Source organism: Camelina sativa, chromosome 15 (genome assembly GCF_030686135.1).
Source record: "Camelina sativa cultivar CO46 ecotype springtype chromosome 15, ASM3068613v1".
Taxonomy (NCBI): domain Eukaryota; kingdom Viridiplantae; phylum Streptophyta; class Magnoliopsida; order Brassicales; family Brassicaceae; genus Camelina; species Camelina sativa.
The window spans coordinates 13280832-13301718 of NC_141894.1; the positions used below are offsets into that span (position 1 = coordinate 13280832).

A 20887-nucleotide genomic window follows, 5' to 3' on the forward strand; every position below is an offset into this window, starting at 1 on the left:
TTACATGTAGTAAATATTATATATGAGGCCAACATTTTATAAAGAAATATTTCTCCCATGTTATATATTCATGGTTGGAGATTAAATATTTCTCATTTTGAATCTTATGGGTGTGTGATATATATTTTAAAATGCTCCTCCACACCACATAAAAATATCATCCACAGAGGATGAAATATATAGATGCAGGAGATGAGTCTCCGCTCTAATAATATTGAGCCATCTTATGAGAGATGTGCCTATTGCAAGATTTGCATATCATCATGTTGGATGATAAAACTCTCCATCATTATGGGAGAATCATTGAATAGTTTGAATCTTTGAAAAAATGAATATAATGAATATGAACTTGAAAGTTCAAAAGTTCAACAAATCACTATTCAAAACATATATTGCAAAAAGCTGATGGATGAGATTTTTTATAATTATTGATCCTCACATAGATAAATATGAACTTGAAGTTCTAAGAAATCTCACATCCCAGCTAAAAATTCTCCAATAAAAATATGTCTCTGGCGGATGGTCTTTGACACATATAAAACGTTTATAGACTACTTTGGTTCCTAAGATAAAATCCTCTAAAATAAAAAAGAGAAAATTAAAAAGAGGATTATACTTTCAAAAGAGGAGCAAATGATCTCTTAAAGAGGAGTAGATAGACTCTTTAAGAAGAGCTAATAGACTCCAAGAGAGGAGCACAGAGACTCCTAAAGAGGAGCAAGATACTTCTCAAGAGGAGTAGAGAAACCGATTGATATGGTTAATAACGAAATCAGGTACCTGAATAAGACCATTTATATAATGATTAAAGAGATCTCGATTAACCATGTCATTACAGAAAATATGGAACCAAAGACATATTGTCGACAATAAATCTCCGCTCTGTGAGCATATAGAGATATATATTGGCCAATAAAGAGGTAATCAAGTCTATATTAAACTCGTATGAAAGACGGGTAATTTTTGGACTAGTGGTCAAAGCATCAAAATGGTATAATGATATATAACAAAATGGTGTGTCGCGCCATGTTTTGTTAAAATACTTTATCAAACCAAATGGATGCTATATGATGACTTGAAATATGCCTCATGGGATGCTTGAAAAGCTAATCCCGAAAGATATATGATATCATAACTATGTTCTCGAGAACTCATAAACATGGTAATCATCAAAACCCTTAAGGATTACTTGAAATAAAAGATCTTGTAAACATCTATCGAAATAGATGTTATACTAATCACTTCTAAAGGAAGTCAAATATATATATATATATATATATATATATATATGCTGACGAGCATTTATATATCTTATGAATTATGCATAAGCATTTTCTACTAATCTCTTTGCAGCATATAACTCATTCTCTATGAGTAGATTTTGAGATGAGTTAAAACGTATCTTTTATTGCAAAGGTATGATTAACTTGGACTTACTATATTTTAGAAACCCCGAGTTTGGTCTTGTTGTTTTTGTAGATGGAAAATTTATCTCGGATGTATATAAAGATATATCGCAAAACAGCGACTTCAGAACGTTTTAGTGACAGACTTTGGTCGTCGTTTATTCAAGTCATGCCAAAAGAATTGCGCTTCATATGCTATATCGAGAATTCATAATGGCTCAGATGATGCTCGAACGTCAACCAATAGTTACCCGCCGAAGACGGGAGCCTCATAACCTGTTGGCGAAGAACTTTGCACGAAGGGTTCGATCAGCATCAACTAGTTAATGCTTGTTGAAGACCCATTAACAAGAAGCAACATAAAGACAATAACTCTGTTTGAAGACTCTGTTGCATATGTCCCCCAAATCAAAGGAAACTACATCAAGAACGACAAGACAAGACATATTCCTCTCTTACACTCAAGAATTCGAGAAGGATAAAGAAGTTGATAGAAAGTCCATCAACTCAAATAATAATGTAACAGAGTTACTTAAATAAGGTAGAGAATATGATGATTCGCGTGGCTGCACTCTTTTTCTCTTATCATGGTTTTTATCCCACTGGGTTTTTCCATGACAAGGTTTTTAACGAGGCAGCAGATAACACGCAAAAGATCGACCTCGACGGAGAATGCCAATGAAGGGAGAGATTGCATCACTATTCGTTGGGAACTATAAAGCATGTTTACAAAGGTGTTTCCTACTTCAATATTTCGAAAGCATATTCAGAGTATTGGAATGCGGCATCTATGAGATCTATGAAGATTTTTCGAGGGGGAGTTGACAATACTGTACTCTTTTTCCCTTGTCATGGTTTTTATCCCACTTGGTTTTTCCATGATGAGGTTTTTAGTGAGGCAGTGTGTAACTTACCACTAGTGATGGATACTCAAGGGAGAGTGTTATAAAATTAGTGTGATTATCCATCACAACAAGTGTCTTCATTCATGCATTGCATATAACACTTGTACACCACTTGTCACCAACTTCTCTACCCTTGTCTTTGTCTCCTCCCTCTATAAATAGGAGTCATGTAGAAGAGAAAAATAGTGAAAAGTCTTTGTATCTCTCTAAATTTTTTTCTAGCTTCTCTCTAGTTTTCTCTCTCAAATCCATACACTCATCTCTCTAGATATCTTCTCCTTTGATTCATCTTTTAATAAACATCTTGTTGCCTACAAGTTTAAAATATAGTTTACAACATTATATGATTTGCCCCTGTATATTGGACCAAACGAAAATATTCATATAATCACAGTGACAGAAAGAATTGTTATAATATATTTTGGTTATAATTGAAAACCTTTTTCACCTTGACAGATTAAAGAAAGAAAATAATCAGAGCATTGCTCCAAAATTGAAAATTCAGTGTGAAGGTAAGTAAGAAGAAGGGTAAAAAGAGATCACAGTCACAAAAGGTAAATTTACGGACCACGACCAGAGACAAAACAGAAACAACCAGGTCTCTGATCTTCCGGGATCATTCCGCCACCTTTAGAGGTGTCAACAGCTTCAAGCATCCTCACCACTTCCTCCATTTCCGGACGCTTCTCCGGGTTTGCTTCCCAACATCTCTTCATTATGGTGGCGAATGATGTTGGACAACATCTTGGAATGTCCGGTCTCAAATTCTGTTTAAGACAACAACTTTACAAATTGAGAAACCAACATGGATTACAAATGAGCAATTTAATACGTCTCCCTTGTTAGTTTAAAACCAATAAAACCAAAAAAAAAAAAACTGAACCGAATTAAATCGGATTAAAAATTCCTCTGAACACTTCCAAATGCCATAATTTTCCAAATTTCATAAATTTGAAAGATTGAGATCCACTGACCTGACGAACAACAGCAGAAGAGACATCAGCAAAGCTGAGATCAGGATAAGGCATGTCACAACAATAAATCTCCCACAAGCATATCCCAAAGCTGTAAACATCGCATCTTCTGTTGTATGGCTTACCATCAAGAACCTAATCAGAGTAATTTTATATTAGACTTTGAAACCAAAACTAATTAATACCCACATTTTGTGAACAATGTGACCTCTGTTTTTGTGTACCTCAGGAGCCATGTATCCAAGAGTTCCAGTTTCTCCAGTCATATCCTTTGGATTCTGAGCTTCAACTCTAGCTACCCCAAAATCAGCAATTTTTAAATTCCTCTGATAATCCAAAAGCATATTCTCTGTTTTCACATCGCGATGAACAATCCTCTCCGAATGCAAATAACTTAGCCTACAGAAAATGTGATCATCATCATTATTAATTTAAATCATAAGTTTCTTTCTTGGAGTTGAAGAATGAGTTCTATAACATTCATACCCTCGGGCAAGATCGAGAGCGAGTTGAATCACGATTTTAAAAGCGAGTTTCTTTCGCCTGTTTCGGAACAAATACTGCTTAAGAGTTCCTCCAGGAAGATACTCCACAACAACACAACAAGCTCGCTGAGGCAACGAGTTCTGTGTCTCAGCTGATGAAGGTATCTTCAAATTCGTTGTTCCCATCGATGCTCCCACAAACTGTTGTTATTATCCATATAGACTCATTCAATACATACAAACACGCAAAAAAAAGATCACTAAAAGGAGGTTATTACTATTACCTTTGTGACATTAGGATGGTCAAGTTTGTGCCAAACCGCAACTTCTTGACGGAATGAAGCACGAAGAGCAGAAGTCTCAGCCGCTGTAGCGTAACCATCTTCTCCCCAATCAAGCACTTTCACTGCCATTTTAATACAAAGCAAACACTAAAACAGTTACACAGAAAGTACAAAAAATATTCTCATTCATAATCAAAAAAGTCTTCAGATTCTCACCTGCAACATCTTGGCCATCATAGATGCCTTTGTAGACAATACCATAAGCACCACGAGCAATAACATTCCTCATCTCCAATTTAGCCAACTCGATTTCCCACTCTTCTTTAGGCTTAGGGTTCTTCTCAATGCTTCTTGACCAAACCCTACTGAGATGTTTCTCAAGCTGGATGTCCAAATTCTTCAAATCGATCTTGTCAGCTCGGAAAATCATGTCTTTCTTGCTGTTGTTCCCAACAGCTCCTCCTCTGTTTCTGAGGTTGTTTTCCGGTGAAGCTTTTGTCTCGTTTCTTGTTTCCATCTCTGTTTTGCTTCCTTGTGAAACAATCTCCAAACACACAGAGACACAACTCAAAGCAACCCCTAAAAATTCAATCAGACTTCTTGGTTCAAGTAATCACCAAACACAACCCCAGAACTAATTAAAATTTTCATCATCATCAATTTCGTTTTTCCTAAAAGAGAATTTAGCAAATCTGTTAAACAATGATTAAACACAAAAAATGATCAGAGAGGCTAATTTTTTTTTTTTTTTTGTAAGAATTTTTTAAATAAAACTATTACACCAACCCCAGCACACGTTCTTCTGACACTATAGATTCTAGTATGACATGAATACTTTTTAAAAAAATTCCACAAGCTAAAAATTCTCTTCAATTATAGCGTTGAAATTCAAATTTTTTTTAGAAAATCGAATACCAAAATGTGAAAGGCCAATAATTCAACAAGAAAATTTATATTAGAAAAAAAAAGTAAACCCTAAGACACCGACGCGTTGGCCACTATTATCATTTGACCCAAATAATTTATAAAATTTTCTATATTATCGTACCCAGAAAACGTCACAATAAAAATAACACTAAAATTTCAGAAAAGAAACGTTATCATCATCCACTAGACCATGCAAAAACACACAAAACCTAAGAAAAACAAAATCTGAGAATTTTTGGTATAGAAGAGGAGATTTGAAAGAAGGGTTTTTACACGATTCCTTCTCCGAAAAACAACCTCAGAGAATATATTAAAACAGAGGATCAATGAAAGGAGAGATCTGAGGAAGAGAAAAAGGAAAAAAAGAATCTAAAGAGAGAGCCGAAGAAAAAAAGGAGTTTTAGGAAACGAAGAAGGAGAGGCTGAGAGTGAAAGACGGGAAAGAAAGAAATGGTTTAATTTTGAGTCAAGCTTGTTTTAAGGAGACGTATTTTGCTAATTGTTGACCAAAAAAAAACACAACATATACAGAGAGAAATTGACCTAATTAGGCAAAAATAAATACATATACAGAAACAATTTGTGGAAAAAAAAAAAAAAAAGATTTATTCGTTTCTATAATTGCAATTTTTCAAAACCGTTGAAAGTTTTATTGATTTTATTTGTAGTCCAAATAAGTCTGTTAGTGGGAACGGTAAGATTTTTTCTTTCCTTTTTTTTAATTGAGAATTTATTTGTATTTTAATATGGGGTGCAAATAACGAACCTTTAATTCTTGGAATGTCTTAACCAAATTTTTAAATTAAGTTTAGAATGGTTCCTACGGATTGAGAGCTTTGCACTAGAATAGTGGAACAAATGCTTTGTATGGACTATATAGAAAGTCTACACAATAATGGAAGTCATACAGTACAACTTTAACAACCATTTTTACTGCATTTTCTATTGCTGTTTTATCAACTTAAATTTGCAGCATACTGTTCTTTTTTTGTGGGGACCTTTTTATGTCCTAGTTAAGCTGTATAAAGTTTACAAAAAAAATCAACAGAAATTACAGAAAATATTAGTTCATAACTTCATACCGTGTTTGTTTTCTGTTCAAGTACTCTATAAATATATTTATATACTAGTGCGACTGTAAAAGTTAAAAGTGGCTATTGATGTAATTGAAAATATATATTTGTATTTTTCTCTTGATAATTATATGGAATCAACTTCTCTAAAATTAAACCATTAATTGGCAAAGAAAAATTAACATTAAAATATGATCTCCTCGATTCTTCAAAAAAAAAAACAAAATAGAGAAAGAATACAAAATCTACATTAAAAATCACAATTACAATACTAGAGCAAGACGAACAGAGATATATGTGTCAATGTAGCTTATACTCTACTGAATATCATGATTTTTGGCTTAATTTTAGGATTCTTCTTAACTACTGAATGGACTTGTGACAAGTTACAACAGTAATGCGGTGTAATACTAAAATTTCACGCTCAAGAACCATTTTCTACAACAATTATTTTATAGCATAATAGTTTTTTACAATATGAATAAGTCAAATTTGTTTACTTTTTTGAATTAAACGCTTTATAGTTCCTAACTTTCTATTATACCTATTTTCTTTTATCTCACATACTCATAGATATACTAGATTAGACCCGCATATTAACACGGATATAAGAAAAATATGTGAATTTATAAGAAAAATATTTGATTTTTTTTTAACTGGATTTAGAGTTCATACATTCCATATTTCATATTGCAATACAATTTCTTTGTATACTAGGAGATATCCCGTGCTTAAAGCACGGGTCTACATTTTAAAAAAAAATTATAATATATTAAAAATTATTGTTCTCTTTCTTAAAAAAAAATTATTGTATATGAGATCATATTTTTAATTGTTCTATAAATCTATATATGTATTTTTTAATACTAATTTTTTAGAATATTATAGTATTTTAGTTTTTGAAATATGTATATTACAGTTTATATTGTTTGTTTATTGTATTTGCATAGATATTTTGTGAAATATGAAGTAGTAATTTTAATATTTTATCAACTATATAAATTTAGTTTTACCAACCCACCTATGTGGATTAAAACACACATTTTTCCATATATTGAGTAAGATATATATTCGTTTATAAAAATTCAAATCACAACATATGCAGAAAAAATTATGCATATTTATTAATCATAAGTATTATATGAAAATTCCAAACAATTTGTAAATAAAATAAAAGAAAAATGATAGGAAAATCATAATTTGAAATCTTAATAAAATCTTTGAAATCTAGTTATTAAAAATAATTTTATTGTCTACTTGGATATAAAATCTTAGTTTTTGAAATTGTGATTGCTTTATATTTTTAAAAAAATATTTAGTAATTTTTGTCCATAATTTTATTAGAGAGAAAAAATAATTTTTTAACTAATAATTATATGTATTTTTAAACTAATAATTATATTTGATTTCTCAGCATTTTTATTTTTTTATTAATCATATTTATGTCATTTATTTATTAATCTTAATAAAGTTTTTCTAATGGCAATTGAATGTAATTTTTTACACATTTTAAGGTTAGTTTCATATTTGTACTTCTCAATTAATATAGTAGGATTACATGATAATAATTTAGATTTTAATTCTACGCACTCAATCCCAATGAGTAACATTTATAGTTTTCATATAAAAAAATGTGCATTGTATCAAATTTATATCTTACTTATTATTTTTCTAAAAACTAAAAATTAGTAAAACATAATTCTCAAAGAAAAAACTGAAAACTAATTTTATCTCATATTTGAAAAAGTAACAATATCTTAAATATATTTGTTTCATATTTTGGAATCTCATACATAGTAGTTTTACTTTTTCTCCAACTAATTTTAAATAAAATTATACTATCATTATCATAAATTAATCAAAAATTCAAAAATGTTTTTATGAGAAAATTATTTGTTTATAAAAAGGTTAGTATCTAAAATCCTGTTTCTTTTAGGATTAGTAATTGACAGTAAAATTTATTTAATTATGGTATTATAGTAATTAATAGTAATTAATTGTATAATTTTCTTAATTCTTTTTCTTATAGAATTAGTAATTTAAAATTAGAATTAGTATTATTTTATATATATATGAACTATCTTTTATATTTATTAAATTTTTTAAATTTTTAGTTTTTTTATAATTTACAAATATGTTAAAACAAAGTTTTTTATATATAACACATGAAAAAATCTTTAATTGTTAAAATTGACACGTGTCGCGATCACATGAGTTACTAACTTTGAAAACCAAAGTTTATATGATAACATAATATTGAATACACTATCAAATCATTCACCGATTGAAAAACTTAAGAAAATTACATTAATTTTAAATTACATTAGTTTTTAATTTTACTTGGAAACAACTAAAGCAATAATGTTGTGAGCTTTAGAATTGGTAGACTAACAAAACAAAACTTGATTGACAATGTGTTCTTGATGTAACCGGTTCAAAAAGGAAGATTTGATTACATCTTTGTTCAAATGGGAAGATTATTTGCTAGTGTTTTTTTTTTTTGGGCAAACTATTTGCTAGTGTTTATTGTCAGGATTTGACATATAAATAGTAAACTTTGTGAAATTAGATATTTATGAATCGTCTAGAAAAACTAAAACTATACGTACTCTAATACAATAATAAATGTGTCTTGCTCACATTCAAAAATAAGATAAACGTACAAATTTACCACATAGTTATATATTATACCACAACTATATGCGTGCAAGATATTACTATCAATTTTTAAAAATATAATATATTAGTTAAAGTTTACTAGTGGAATTTCTTCATAAATAAGTATAAGTCATACACTACAAATTTTCAATTTAACAAAAGATATAGCAAAAATATTAGAATAAATCTCCAGATTATACTAATATTTTTGGCTAATTTAGTGATTTTACTAGCACTCATAATAGCTTATCTTATTATATAAATCTTAGTATTTAAAGTTAGTAATTCATATAATCGCGACATGTGTCAAGTATATCAATAGTATTTTGATATGTGTGAAAAAAAATTTTTTTAATAATTATAGGAAAATTAAAAAAAAATCCTAAAAATAAAAGGATTACAATTAATATTTTTGAAAAGTATATAAAACCAAAAGTAATCTATTATATAGGAAAGTTATCTATTAAATTACTAATTTCAATAGGAAAATATGTGCAATTAATAAGGAAAATATTTACAATTTAATTACAATTAATAAGGAAAATATTTGCAATTTAATTGCAATTATTATTTATTATAATCATATAGTAAAAAGAAATTTATACAGAAAAGTATTAAAGTATAAAAATGTTTAATGTGTTAAAATTAGTGATTAACATAATATAAAGAAAATAAGATAATCAAAATAAGACATTAATGTAATTTTCTTAAGTTTTTCAATCGGTGAATGATTTAATAGCGTATTCAATATTGAAAAACTAATGTAGTTGTCTCCTCTAGTCTTTTCAAGGCTTTTTCCGCTGCATCAACACGCTTCTTTGCTTTCTTCTCCCAAATAATTGTTTCATCAAGCCTAATGACATCAACAATAGAACTTTCATCAGTGACGCCCTCAATAAACGTTCTAATACATGTGGCTGACTCAAGTTCAGAATCATAAGCGCTCTTTAATATCATTAGCATTTTTAAAGTGAGATGCCTTCGGTAGATACAAGGCAATTGAGAGTTTCCTGTTTCTTCATATGGCTCTGCTTCGACTGCATACTCATCTAGATTTTTGTGATCATCAACCACATACTTTTCATTCATCACAATTAACTTCCCACCTCCCTGGTTTGTTTTTGGGATCTGAAGGTCTAAATGTGTCACAATCCAATGCATTTGACTAATTATAAGAGTTAGAGATAGATTAGGAGTGTTTAGACAATACTTATACCTATTTTGTCCTAAAACAAGTTAAAAACGATAAAACAGCCTAAAGCCGACAAAACATTGTTTAGAATCAGTAAACAACTTTGTTAGTGTTTCTAAGGTCAAAACGTGTCACAATAGAATTATGAGTGGTTAGAAGCCACCTATACCCATTAAAAATCACAATTACAATACTAGAGCAAGACGAATAGAGATATATGTGTCAATGTAGCTTAATACTCTACCGAATATCATGATTTTTGGCTTAATTTTAGGATTCTTCTTAACTACTGAATCGACTTGTTACAACAGTAATGCTGTGTAATACTAATGTTTCACGCTCAAGAACCATTTTCTACAAAAATTACTGTATAGAATAATAGATTTTTGAATTTTTTTTTAAAAAAATATTCTACTTAAATAGCAATATGAATAAGTCAAATTTGTTTATATTTTTGAATTAAATTATTAGTATATTGCTTTATAGTTTCTATTGTACTTTTTTTTATCTCACATACTCAAAGATGTATAAGCTATTATGAGTGTTAGTAAAATCACGAAATTATCCAAAAAGATTAGTATAATCTGGAGATTCATTATAATATTTTCATTATTCCCGACTGGTTGGTTATGTTGCATTTGATATATATTTTCTTTACACTCTTTAAGTTAATTCTTTTTCAATTTTCTCATTTCCTAGGCTACTGATTTTTCATTTTTTTGTCAAAAATTTTAATTGATTTACACCATCGTGTTACAAGGAAAAACTATCAAAAACATATATATATATATATATATATATATCAGTATATAAATACAATAAATAGTAATTTAAGCTAACAAAAATTAAAATGCTCAAAAACATCATATTTCTATTAAAGATGACATCATATTATTTTTTTAGAAAGTCTGATTAAATGTCATAGGTAGGTCCATATATTTGCCTCTTGTAAAAAAAAAGTATAAAGAAGAAGAAGTGAAAGAGTACGATACGTACAAGGTTAGGTACCATCTTAATATTCGTTGGTTCGTGTTTGTGTTTTGTCGTGAAACGAATGAGATAAGGTTTGACATCTTTGTGTATCTATTTGCGAATTTACGACTTTGTCGCCTCTTTCATATATTATTTTTATGCTTTACAGATAAGATTTTCAATTTAAAATCAACAATGGGTTCCCTTCTTAAAAATATTCGCAATCACAGTGATGATTACTAATAATAATACAGTTATGTCGGACGTACATGAATCCAGCTTAAAATCCAGTTCCTCCATTTTCTAAGTTATGTATTTTAGAACTTTACATATATAAATGTTAGTATTTTTGTCGTTGTCCACTAATAAATTGTCCACTAATAAATTAAAAATTAATTTATGAGTTTTTTCTAGTGAAACTGCTTTAAGCTAGATTTTGTTTCTTATTACAACTTTTCGTTGACAACTGTTGTCTAGATAATGGTAAATAATCACTAAAGATTGTATAAAATGTTTTGCCTTACATATGTTTTGTCCACTCGTACGTAAACAATAAAGCTTTGTTTGACGTCTGAGTTTATACGTTAATAGTCTAAAGGCCCATGCAATGTTCACTTCAAAGTCCAGATTATGAAATGGGCTTTTCTTTGTAATATCAAAACTGTATTTCTTTTTGTCAATCTTAACTATTGAGTTATCAAAACCACATCCTCTTCTCTTGTGTTTAAAATAAATACTTTATCAAATTTACCTAGGAGAGTCTAGTGTGCAGAAAATAGTATTATGGATAACAAAGTTGGCCAAGTACCATGACTAGTATATAAGATACATTCTATTCACTTACTACGAATTAATTTTGGGTTGGAAGTTGGAACCCAAACTCAAATTTAACAAATATGACATCTTTTGTTTCGAAATTTTCCGTTCCCACTTAGTCTCGTCATTGTTTCATTTTGGTCTCACCCCTTAAAATGGGACAAAAATATGCCAATTATATTCAGAATAATTACGTCCCAAATTTTCGCTTGCCCACTTCTAACTACTAAAATCTTGTACGAGGTGTGGAGGCAGGAAAAGACAATGGTATGATTGTTCCAAAAGATAAATATGAAACCAAGCTTTGTTTGTTTAAGTATACTTCGCAAGTACATAAGTCAAAAGATATAAGACTTGCTTTTCAATTGTTAGTGTTTTACTTACGAAAAACAAAAAAAAACAAACAGAAAGAGGGCGAGAGTTGCAGTCTTGCAGAAGTGCACCACATAAAAGTATAAAAGGTTTAGTTTATGCACACTAATAAGTGATGTAAGTAGCCTAGTGGTCAATAGTTCGCCCCATGAAATTTGAGGTAAAAGGTTCAAATCCCCAATTGAACACTATTGGGTTTTTTTTGCACCCCCTCAAAAGATTTGCTGGATCCGCCACTGGTCAGAACCCCAAGGTCAACCAAAACAGTCAATAATTATTTAAGCAATGCATAAAAATGAAAAATGGGAAAAATATATGAAAAAAGAAAAACTGTATACAACTTAGATATTAAGAGAAATGGACATACAAATAAGTATATGCAATAAGATGAAAGAAATGAATTTGTCGTCTCATACTTGTCCCAAGTCCAATTATTATGGCTCAAGAGAAAAACCAAATAACAAGAGCACAAATTCATTCTGAAAATCCAAACAACGTCGTTTGTTCTGTTTTTTGTTTTTAACGTTTGTTATGAGTTGTACACTTTCTCCTTGTAATATTCGGTGTTGACATCCTACAAAATGCTTAGAATCGAATATGAATTATATATGGAGTATATAATTAGAAAATATTGGGATACAATCCAAGTCCTACATCTGAAGTTTGAAGGGACTATCATTAATATATAAAGGGTTATGATCAATCTACTAATTGCCAATTAGTTTTTAGTTAGAAGCGCAAGATAGACCCAAATTTAACATGGTATCAGAGCCCAAGGTTAAAATTCTGGTGGACCTAGAAAAGTGGATACGGACATACCTCTTGTTAACCTGAGTAATGGGGCCCAAGAAGGGGTTTGTTATCGGTCCAAGTGAGATCGGTTCGAGATGGAGTTATCATCTCGAGGAGGCGTGTTAATATCCCACATGTGGTCTTTGGTTTGAAGGGGAGATTGTTGGGATACAATCCAAATCCCACATCTGAAGTTTGAAGGGACTATCACTAATATATAAAGGGTTAGGGTCAATCTACTAATTGTCAATTGGTTTTTAGTTAGAAGCCCAAAATAAGCCCAAATTTAAATAAAATATATAGATTTCAACAATATATATATAGCTAGTGCTAGTCTCTTGAGTGCTAAAAGTTAGATTGACTAGTTACCCCCAAACGTAACACTAAACATGGGATCAAATATTTACCGATTTGTACATCATAGGACGATATGTCATCATTTGAACATGTTTACCAAGTTCACGATTTAAAAAAGCAACAATGATTTAAAGTGATTGTATAATTCAGTTGGTTTTACCAAATTGATCTAAGCCCTGAATTGACTGACTCTCACTACATACAATTTCTAAGCTATAGCTAGTCTTGATTTTGACATTAAAAGAGCAATTGATCATTCAAAAATAAAAATATTACATAGGCATAGATGTGATTGAAGGATCGTACATCGGATACTTCTTGAATTTAAAGTTATATAATCCGGATTTAAATGAATTTATATGTATAATAGATGCGTGAAAGATAACAAAAAGAATGAGGAGATTCTATGGTACAAACACAAAGGCTAAATGATGACTTTGGTAAATTGGCTTTGCTTATGGCCATTTGTAGTAAGCAAGAGAATCTTTACATTTAAATTCATTAAAAACTAATAGTTGTTATCTTAATTAATATCTGAATATTCCGTTAATAAACAACCTGACATGCACAAACAGTTCATGGAACAGCTTTCCCAATCTCTTTTAACACCTGATTTAGTATACTGTATACTCAGATAATATTTAAAGACTGACAAAAAATACATAGAGATATCAATCAAAATGGTACGTATGGCCTATATATTAAGAAAAGAATCCTGAAAAATGCATAGTTTTATGTTTTTGATATCACTTGATGTGTCATGTGGCACGTGACAGTGAAGTAGCAGCTTGAATGAAGAATGGTCGACATTATGATTATCGCATGGAGCCCTTTTTGGCAGAGGAATTGCTTTTGGTTCTATCCGTATCAATACTCCGAGACTTATATATATTATATAGTTTACTTTCCTCTGCCATAAGTTGTTAGTATTTGTTATACTCAGTAGACTGATATTTTCTAGCTAAGTTCTTCACATCATTTAATCTGGCCGGTGAAAAATATTTAAGTATCACCTATAAGTCTATAACTGATCAATCTCTATACAACAAGTCTACAACAGTCAGCTGCTTGTTAATTTGATCTACGTACGTAAAGTGGAACTTGCATAATTACATTAGGGAAAATGTTCAAAGTGACCCATAGCTTAAACGGACAAAAAAATGAAATATATTGTATACATCAACTAGCCGAGTCATCTAGTGACTCATGGCTCGACCTAGTATTTGAGTATGTCTAGAAATAGAATGAAAGAAATACCATCATCTAAGAAAGATGTGAGATCGATGTTACCGAGAAGAGATCTAGACTGGACGTCCGAAGGTTGAACCTTGTTTGGGTCCAGATACATAAATGGTCTGAACCTGAAATTTAATCTTCATTGTCTTTTTATCGTGCAAAATGAAAGGTTTTCTAAAGAAATTATATGATCCAAATATGTATTATGCATGAAGTAATGGCTAAGGGTCGGATATTGGCTTAATGTCAACAGTTTTGATTTGGTTGAATAACGTTTGGGCGTTACATCTATTCGATAACATTGATTGCTCACTGAATCATTTTAATTTTAACTTAGCTATGTCTTAATTAATAATATGCGCACTTATATGAATAGTTAGAATATGAGTTCGAAGATAGTTTTTTGGTATCTAAGTAAGTACATATATAAAATCGCTTCCTAGAACTTATAGATACAAAATCCTTTCTAGTTATGAGAAAAACTCGGCTATTTTGTATTTATAAACTTCATTTGATGGCTAAAATTATACGCAACGTTACATAATCATTATTTAGCTAAAATTATACGCAACGTTAGTCGTGAATTAAAATGAATAAGCAAGTAAAATATCATTTTTCCATCATTCAAAAGATAATTTTTGTGGTTCCATAGATTTCCTTTCTATATATCTTACTCACGTCCACGTACAAATGAAATGGACCCCCTGCTGCGAACGTTTGGAGCATTCGCTTTATGGCGTCACGGGTAAGACATTTTTTTTTCTGGCTATGAGAAATAAATAGCTAAAACTATTTTTTTTTCAGAATATAGCTCTATATATATACACGCTCTCATTCACAGTTCAGAATCGGTGCGTAATAACTGTAATCACAATTCATCATGTATACTAGTTATTATTATATAAGAGGTGACATTAACTTTTTCAACAACTCTTTTACACGTAGACGTACGTTAAAATAGTTTCGTTCCAAGTTGTTGTTAGTTACCAACATACTTGGACGTTGAGGCCATTCACTGTTCCTACTATATTAAATTTACATGGTACATTGAGGCCATTCATTGTTAAACATGCAATTATATATCATACACTATGCAACGATTTTTCTTTTTCTTAACGATTTTATAAGTTGTTTGAACTATAGGTTAGAAAACGGGAAAGATATTATATGTTATGATAATATTCCATGCAATTTAAAAGGCTTGAATATCTGCGAACGTTACATACAAATATATAATTCAAAAGAAAGAGATGTTACTATTGAATCATTATCACTACTATTACTTCGAATAATTGACCAATTAATTTCAAAAAATTTTAAGTATCATGATGATTACACATAAGTGCTTTCTCGTGATTACCAGATTAAGCGGCAATAACTTTAATTAAATTACAAATCTCCAAGCCTTGTAAGTTGTAATCTTCATCTCTGTAACGTGTGTTTTCTTTTCATTCCGTTCTAGAATTCTTGTTTAGTCCAACACTTAGTAGTATATCATTTATTAATTATCACACTTGTGTATTCTCACGAGATCCTTATAATCATTTGTTTATTTACCACCATTACATTAATCGAGCACACTAATTATTAGTATTTTTTTCTTTTCACAGTACGATATGTTGACACCGTTAGATGATAGTAGTATTTGGAAAAGAGAAATATAAAACGTGACAAAGTCAAATGATGTGATAATAAAACCTTAATTTCGATTAGGTATCTCAACAAATCACACTGTTGATACGGTCAAAATATATTAAATGTATTATCATGCAAAACAAAAAAGATTAATTTAAGTATGTTTATCAACAATGACAAGTAGTCAACGAAGTTAGTAACACCACATATATAGAGATACAAAAAAACGAACAAATAAAACAAGAGGAATTTATCTTTATTCTTTTCTTTATTCATTCATCTTTGTAATGCAAACAAAACAGAAGCAACGAAAAGGAACTGTGTAATTATTGCAGTTTCTTATTTTATTCCTTTTATTTTTTCTTTACAATCAAAGAAGAAAAAAAAAAAGCAAACATCAAGGTGATGTCCGTTACTTTATTAAAGACCCAAAAAAAAAAAAAATCGATACGATATTTTTTTTTTACAGAGAGACCATTGATTCTCAAAGAGACGTGTACGTAGAGAGAGGTGTATATATTAGAAGAACAAAACATAAAGAAAGAGAAAGAGAAAGAGAGAGAGAGACAAGTAGTGACCTTTTTTGGTTTTGTGTTTGGTTTTGGTGGCCTTTGTTGGATTTGGTTTGGACTATCTTCACGAGATACTCCTCATTTTCCCGCCTCTACTCTCCTTTGAATCTCTTCTCTTCTTCCTTACCCTTTTAAGTGTAGATAGAGAGAGATAAGAAAGTGAGTGAGAGGCGGGACTCCAAGAAGTAATGTGTATGTGAGTGATTGTTTTGTTGTTAAGAGACAAATAAAAAAAAAATGGATACACCGGAAAAGAGTATTACCCAGATCGGGACTCCAGTTTCTAAACTCAAATCCGAGGTTTTTAATTCAATACCCATCTCAAAGTTTCATGCTTTCATTGTTTATCTGGTTGCTCCTCTGTTTCTGTGATGGTTTTGGTGTGTCTGTTCGACTTTGTAACAATACCCATCTCAAAGTTTCATGCTTTCATTGTTTATCTCGTTGCTCCTCTGTTTCTGTGATGGTGTTTTGGTGTCTGTTCGACTTTGTAACAATACCCATCTCTTAGTTTAGTCAAAGATTCAGTTTTTATGTTACAATCGTAATCGGTTACTAGAATCTTAAAAACGGTTTTCTTATGATTTGGTTGTTTGATGATTTTGAAGATGCGTTTTTTTGAGATCAAAAGTGTGTGTTTTTGTGTTAATGATGCAGGATTCGCCAGTGTTTAATTATATATGTAATCTCTCTCCAATCAAGACTCTCAAATCAATCCCAATCGCTCAAACTTTAAGCTCTCTCAATTTCACATCTCCACCTTCTGTTTTCACTTCTCCTCATGCTGTTTCTCACAAAGAGTCTCGTTTCAGAAGGTTATAATCAAAGTCTATGTCTCCTTTGAGTTATTCTTAGTAGTTTTATACTCTTTTTCAAAATTCTTGATTTGGAATGTTTTTTTTGGTTTGCAGTCAAATTAACAAAGATGTGGTTGCTTCCGTTGGAGAAGAAGTAAAAGAAGAAGCTTTAACTGGAAACGAACCGTCACAGAACGTTAAGAATGATTTTAGTACTCCTAAGGTGAGTAATGATGTGAGAGGAGGAGGCAATGGTAGTTGTGAAGATGGTGGAATGGATCTGCTGAAGATGTGTGACAATGTCAAGAAGAAAAGTGATACTCCAGATTGGGAAACTCTTATTGCTGCTACGACAGAACTGATCTATGGCTCACCTAGTGAGTCTGAGGCTTTTAGTTGCTTGATGAAGAGAAGATCTAACTCTGGAGCTCGTGTACGTGGTGGTGGTGGTACAAAGTCAACGTTGGAGGAGCCAGTTTCAAGTACTGTTGTAGCCAATAATGAAACTGAGTCCTTTGATGTGAGTAAAGGTGGTGTTGATATTGTATTAGCTTTTGGTTCTTGATTGATCATTTGTCTCTGAAAATGTGTTTCTCTTCTTTGTGTGTGTGTGTGTCAGGCAAATTCGATCTTGCATCGAGGCGTGAGAAGACGGTGTCTAGACTTTGAGGTTCCAGGGAATAATCAGCAAACATTGGGTGAATCTTCATCAAGTTGTGTAGTACCTAGCATTGGTCTGCATCTAAACGCTATTGCAATGTCCTCTAAGGACAACAATGTTGCTAATGAGTACTCATTGTCCGGTAACATTAAAGTCGGTTTGCAAAGTTCTACCTCTCCGGTTCTTCACTCGCAGCAAGATGCAGGTCAAGCTGTAGAAGAGTTTCCAATATCTTCAGCTTTAGTTGAAATAAATCCAATAAGTGCCAAGAAGAAAAGGCAAGTTTGTTCTGAAACTTGTTACAAACAGATTAATGGTAAATCTTTTTTACTTTTTTCTTAACAATCTGTTGGCACTATACTGTGCAGGCGTAAGTCTGAACAATCAGGAGAAGGCGAGGCGTCGTGTAAACGGTGCAACTGCAAAAAATCTAAGTGCTTGAAGCTGTAAGCTGAATACCCACAAATCCTATTTTAATCTTTTGTTTTCTTGAAATAGTTTAATCTTTTTTTGGCTGAGTCTCTTTTGATGTTATCACTGTAGTTACTGTGAATGTTTTGCTGCTGGAGTTTATTGCATAGAGCCATGTTCATGTATAGATTGCTTCAATAAACCTATCCATGAAGATGTTGTCTTGGCTACTCGCAAACAGATCGAATCCCGCAATCCACTTGCATTTGCTCCTAAAGTCATAAGAAACTCAGATTCCATCATTGAAGTTGGTGTAAGTGTTTCTCATTTTCATTTTTCTTATCAAAATCCATTTATTTCTTTGAAAAGGTTATAAAAAATGTGCATTGGTTCACAGGATGATACAAGCAAAACTCCAGCTTCAGCGCGACACAAACGAGGCTGTAACTGCAAGAAATCAAACTGTCTGAAGAAATATTGTGAATGCTATCAGGTAATGTCATTAAATTCATACACATGTGTGTAAGACTTGTTTCATTGGGTTAGTTCTGAGTTTTGATATATTGATCCTATAGGGTGGAGTTGGCTGTTCCATAAACTGTAGATGTGAAGGATGTAAAAATGCATTTGGCAGAAAAGATGGTTAGTCTTTTTATTCTTTACCTCTAGACCTGAAGGCTCTTGATCTTTAATGATTTGACAAAGTTTACACAATCCCTGCAGGATCTTTGTTCGAACAAGATGAGGAAAACGAAGTTTCTGCCAAAAGGGTAACTGCGAAAACACAACAGAATGTTGAGTTGTTCAATCCTGTTGTTCCACCTTCAACACCAATACCATTTAGGTAAAGAAACGATCTCAAAACAATCAATGTGTGATCCTAATTAGCTTTATCATTAACCTTTGAATTTTAATGCAGGCAACCACTGTCTCAACTTCCCATCTCATCCAACAATAGACTACTTCCTCCAGTAGAACATTTTCATCATGGAGCTTCTGGATCATCTTCTTCCGGGATATACAACATCAGAAAACAAGACATGAGTATGGTTTCTCATTCAAGGATTGAGATAATCTCAGAAGACATTGATGATGACATGCCTGAGAATCTTCTAAACCATTCTCCAATGACCAACATGAAAGCTGTAGTGTCTCCCAACAGAAAAAGGGTGTCTTTGCCTCATCTTGATTCATCGGAGGAGACACCATGGAGAAGAAATGGTGGGAGGAAGCTGATACACTCGATCCCAACGTTTCCTTCTCTTACTCCACACCATTAGAAGAATTCTTTGAATCTTTAAAAATTTTGTGTGAAGAATGTCAACGTCTAGTTGGTAGTTTAATTTAAACTGTTACCCACAACATACGCAAACTTTTGATAGATTAACACTAGCGCGCAGTTACGTTTGTTTCGTTGTGGAACAAAAATGTGAAATTATTTTTCTTTTTCAATATGTTCACAACATTCGTCAACCATAATCATATGTATAAAAATAGAAACAACAATATCTTTAGGCTTACATTCAACATCGATTTTTTAAATTTTGTATATTAATATTTATTATCCGATTTTATCTTTTACAGAAACCATAATTTTCACTCAAAATTTCAATTCATTTTAATTTTTAAAAAAAATCTTTTAATCGAAATTTTATATTTGGCACATTATAATGTTGCACAAAATCCTAAAACATAGCAAATAAAAAATAACTAAAACACACTACTATTTAATTGGATATTCCTTAGTTATGTAAAGATTAAATCTTGTGAATTCTTTTATAATATTCATCATTTAAAAGATTTTTTTATCTTGCTAAACAATATTTACTCGATTTGATATGACACCTAATTCTATCATCACCCATTTATACAAGACACAAACCCATTTTTGAGCACAAACTCCAACCTCTTTACGAACTTGGAGATGACATGTTTCACCAACCTGAAAATTCGAAAGTGAAACTTAAGTTAGGGCGATTGGTTGCGACTCCTATTTGTAGCTGTAGAAATTTTGATGGTGAAGACTTTGACTATAAGAAATTTGGCTGCATAGATTTTGATTGTAGGTATTTTGACTGTTAAAATTTGATTGTTAATAAAAAAAATTTTAATAGCTCAGACTATTATTTTTTTATTAGTATAGTATGATATATCATGATAAATATTAATCGGTATGTAACATAATGACAATTTTTTTATATATAAATAAAAAACTGTAAGGAAATACAGTGGTGATGATTAAACTAATAATTTTGTAAAGAGAAATGAATGTCTAAAGGAAAAAAATGATGACAATTAATCTATAAAAAAAATTTGTGAAAAATATATGTAAATTTGAAGACAGTTTTTAATTATTATGGGG

The 20887-nt window shown here is 31.0% G+C and overlaps 2 protein-coding genes across 2 annotated transcripts; one reads left to right on the forward strand and one right to left on the reverse strand.

Moving 5' to 3' along the window:
• Positions 1 to 2672: 2672 nt before the first annotated feature.
• Positions 2673 to 5631, reverse strand: LOC104746740 (serine/threonine-protein kinase 54). Its single transcript, XM_010468265.3, has 6 exons — positions 4271 to 5631; positions 4055 to 4176; positions 3772 to 3971; positions 3510 to 3684; positions 3286 to 3420; positions 2673 to 3078 (listed from the first exon to the last, which is right to left on the reverse strand). Exons 1-6 carry the CDS (start codon positions 4569 to 4571, stop codon positions 2872 to 2874), a joined length of 1140 nt encoding a protein of 379 aa, XP_010466567.1. The 5' UTR covers positions 4572 to 5631; the 3' UTR covers positions 2673 to 2871.
• A 10694-nt stretch (positions 5632 to 16325) lies between these two features.
• On the forward strand, positions 16326 to 19977 carry LOC104746741 (protein tesmin/TSO1-like CXC 3). Its single transcript, XM_010468266.3, has 10 exons — positions 16326 to 16956; positions 17314 to 17471; positions 17568 to 17973; positions 18073 to 18392; positions 18483 to 18560; positions 18658 to 18838; positions 18923 to 19018; positions 19101 to 19167; positions 19249 to 19369; positions 19445 to 19977. Exons 1-10 carry the CDS (start codon positions 16894 to 16896, stop codon positions 19803 to 19805), a joined length of 1851 nt encoding a protein of 616 aa, XP_010466568.1. The 5' UTR covers positions 16326 to 16893; the 3' UTR covers positions 19806 to 19977.
• The last annotated feature ends 910 nt before the right edge of the window (positions 19978 to 20887 follow it).

Excerpts from the sequence above, each read along its gene's own strand:
- LOC104746740 (XM_010468265.3), bottom strand. The coding sequence starts at position 4,571 with ATGGAAACAAGAAACGAGACAAAAGCTTCACCGGAAAACAACCTCAGA. Across the intron at positions 3,972-4,054 it reads ACCATCCTAATGTCACAAAG|TTTGTGGGAGCATCGATGGG; the intron begins GTAATAGTAATA and ends TAATAACAACAG. Across the intron at positions 3,421-3,509 it reads TTGGATACATGGCTCCTGAG|GTTCTTGATGGTAAGCCATA; the intron begins GTACACAAAAAC and ends TACTCTGATTAG.
- LOC104746741 (XM_010468266.3), top strand. The coding sequence starts at position 16,894 with ATGGATACACCGGAAAAGAGTATTACCCAGATCGGGACTCCAGTTTCT. Across the intron at positions 18,561-18,657 it reads AAATCTAAGTGCTTGAAGCT|TTACTGTGAATGTTTTGCTG; the intron begins GTAAGCTGAATA and ends TTATCACTGTAG. Across the intron at positions 18,839-18,922 it reads ATTCCATCATTGAAGTTGGT|GATGATACAAGCAAAACTCC; the intron begins GTAAGTGTTTCT and ends ATTGGTTCACAG.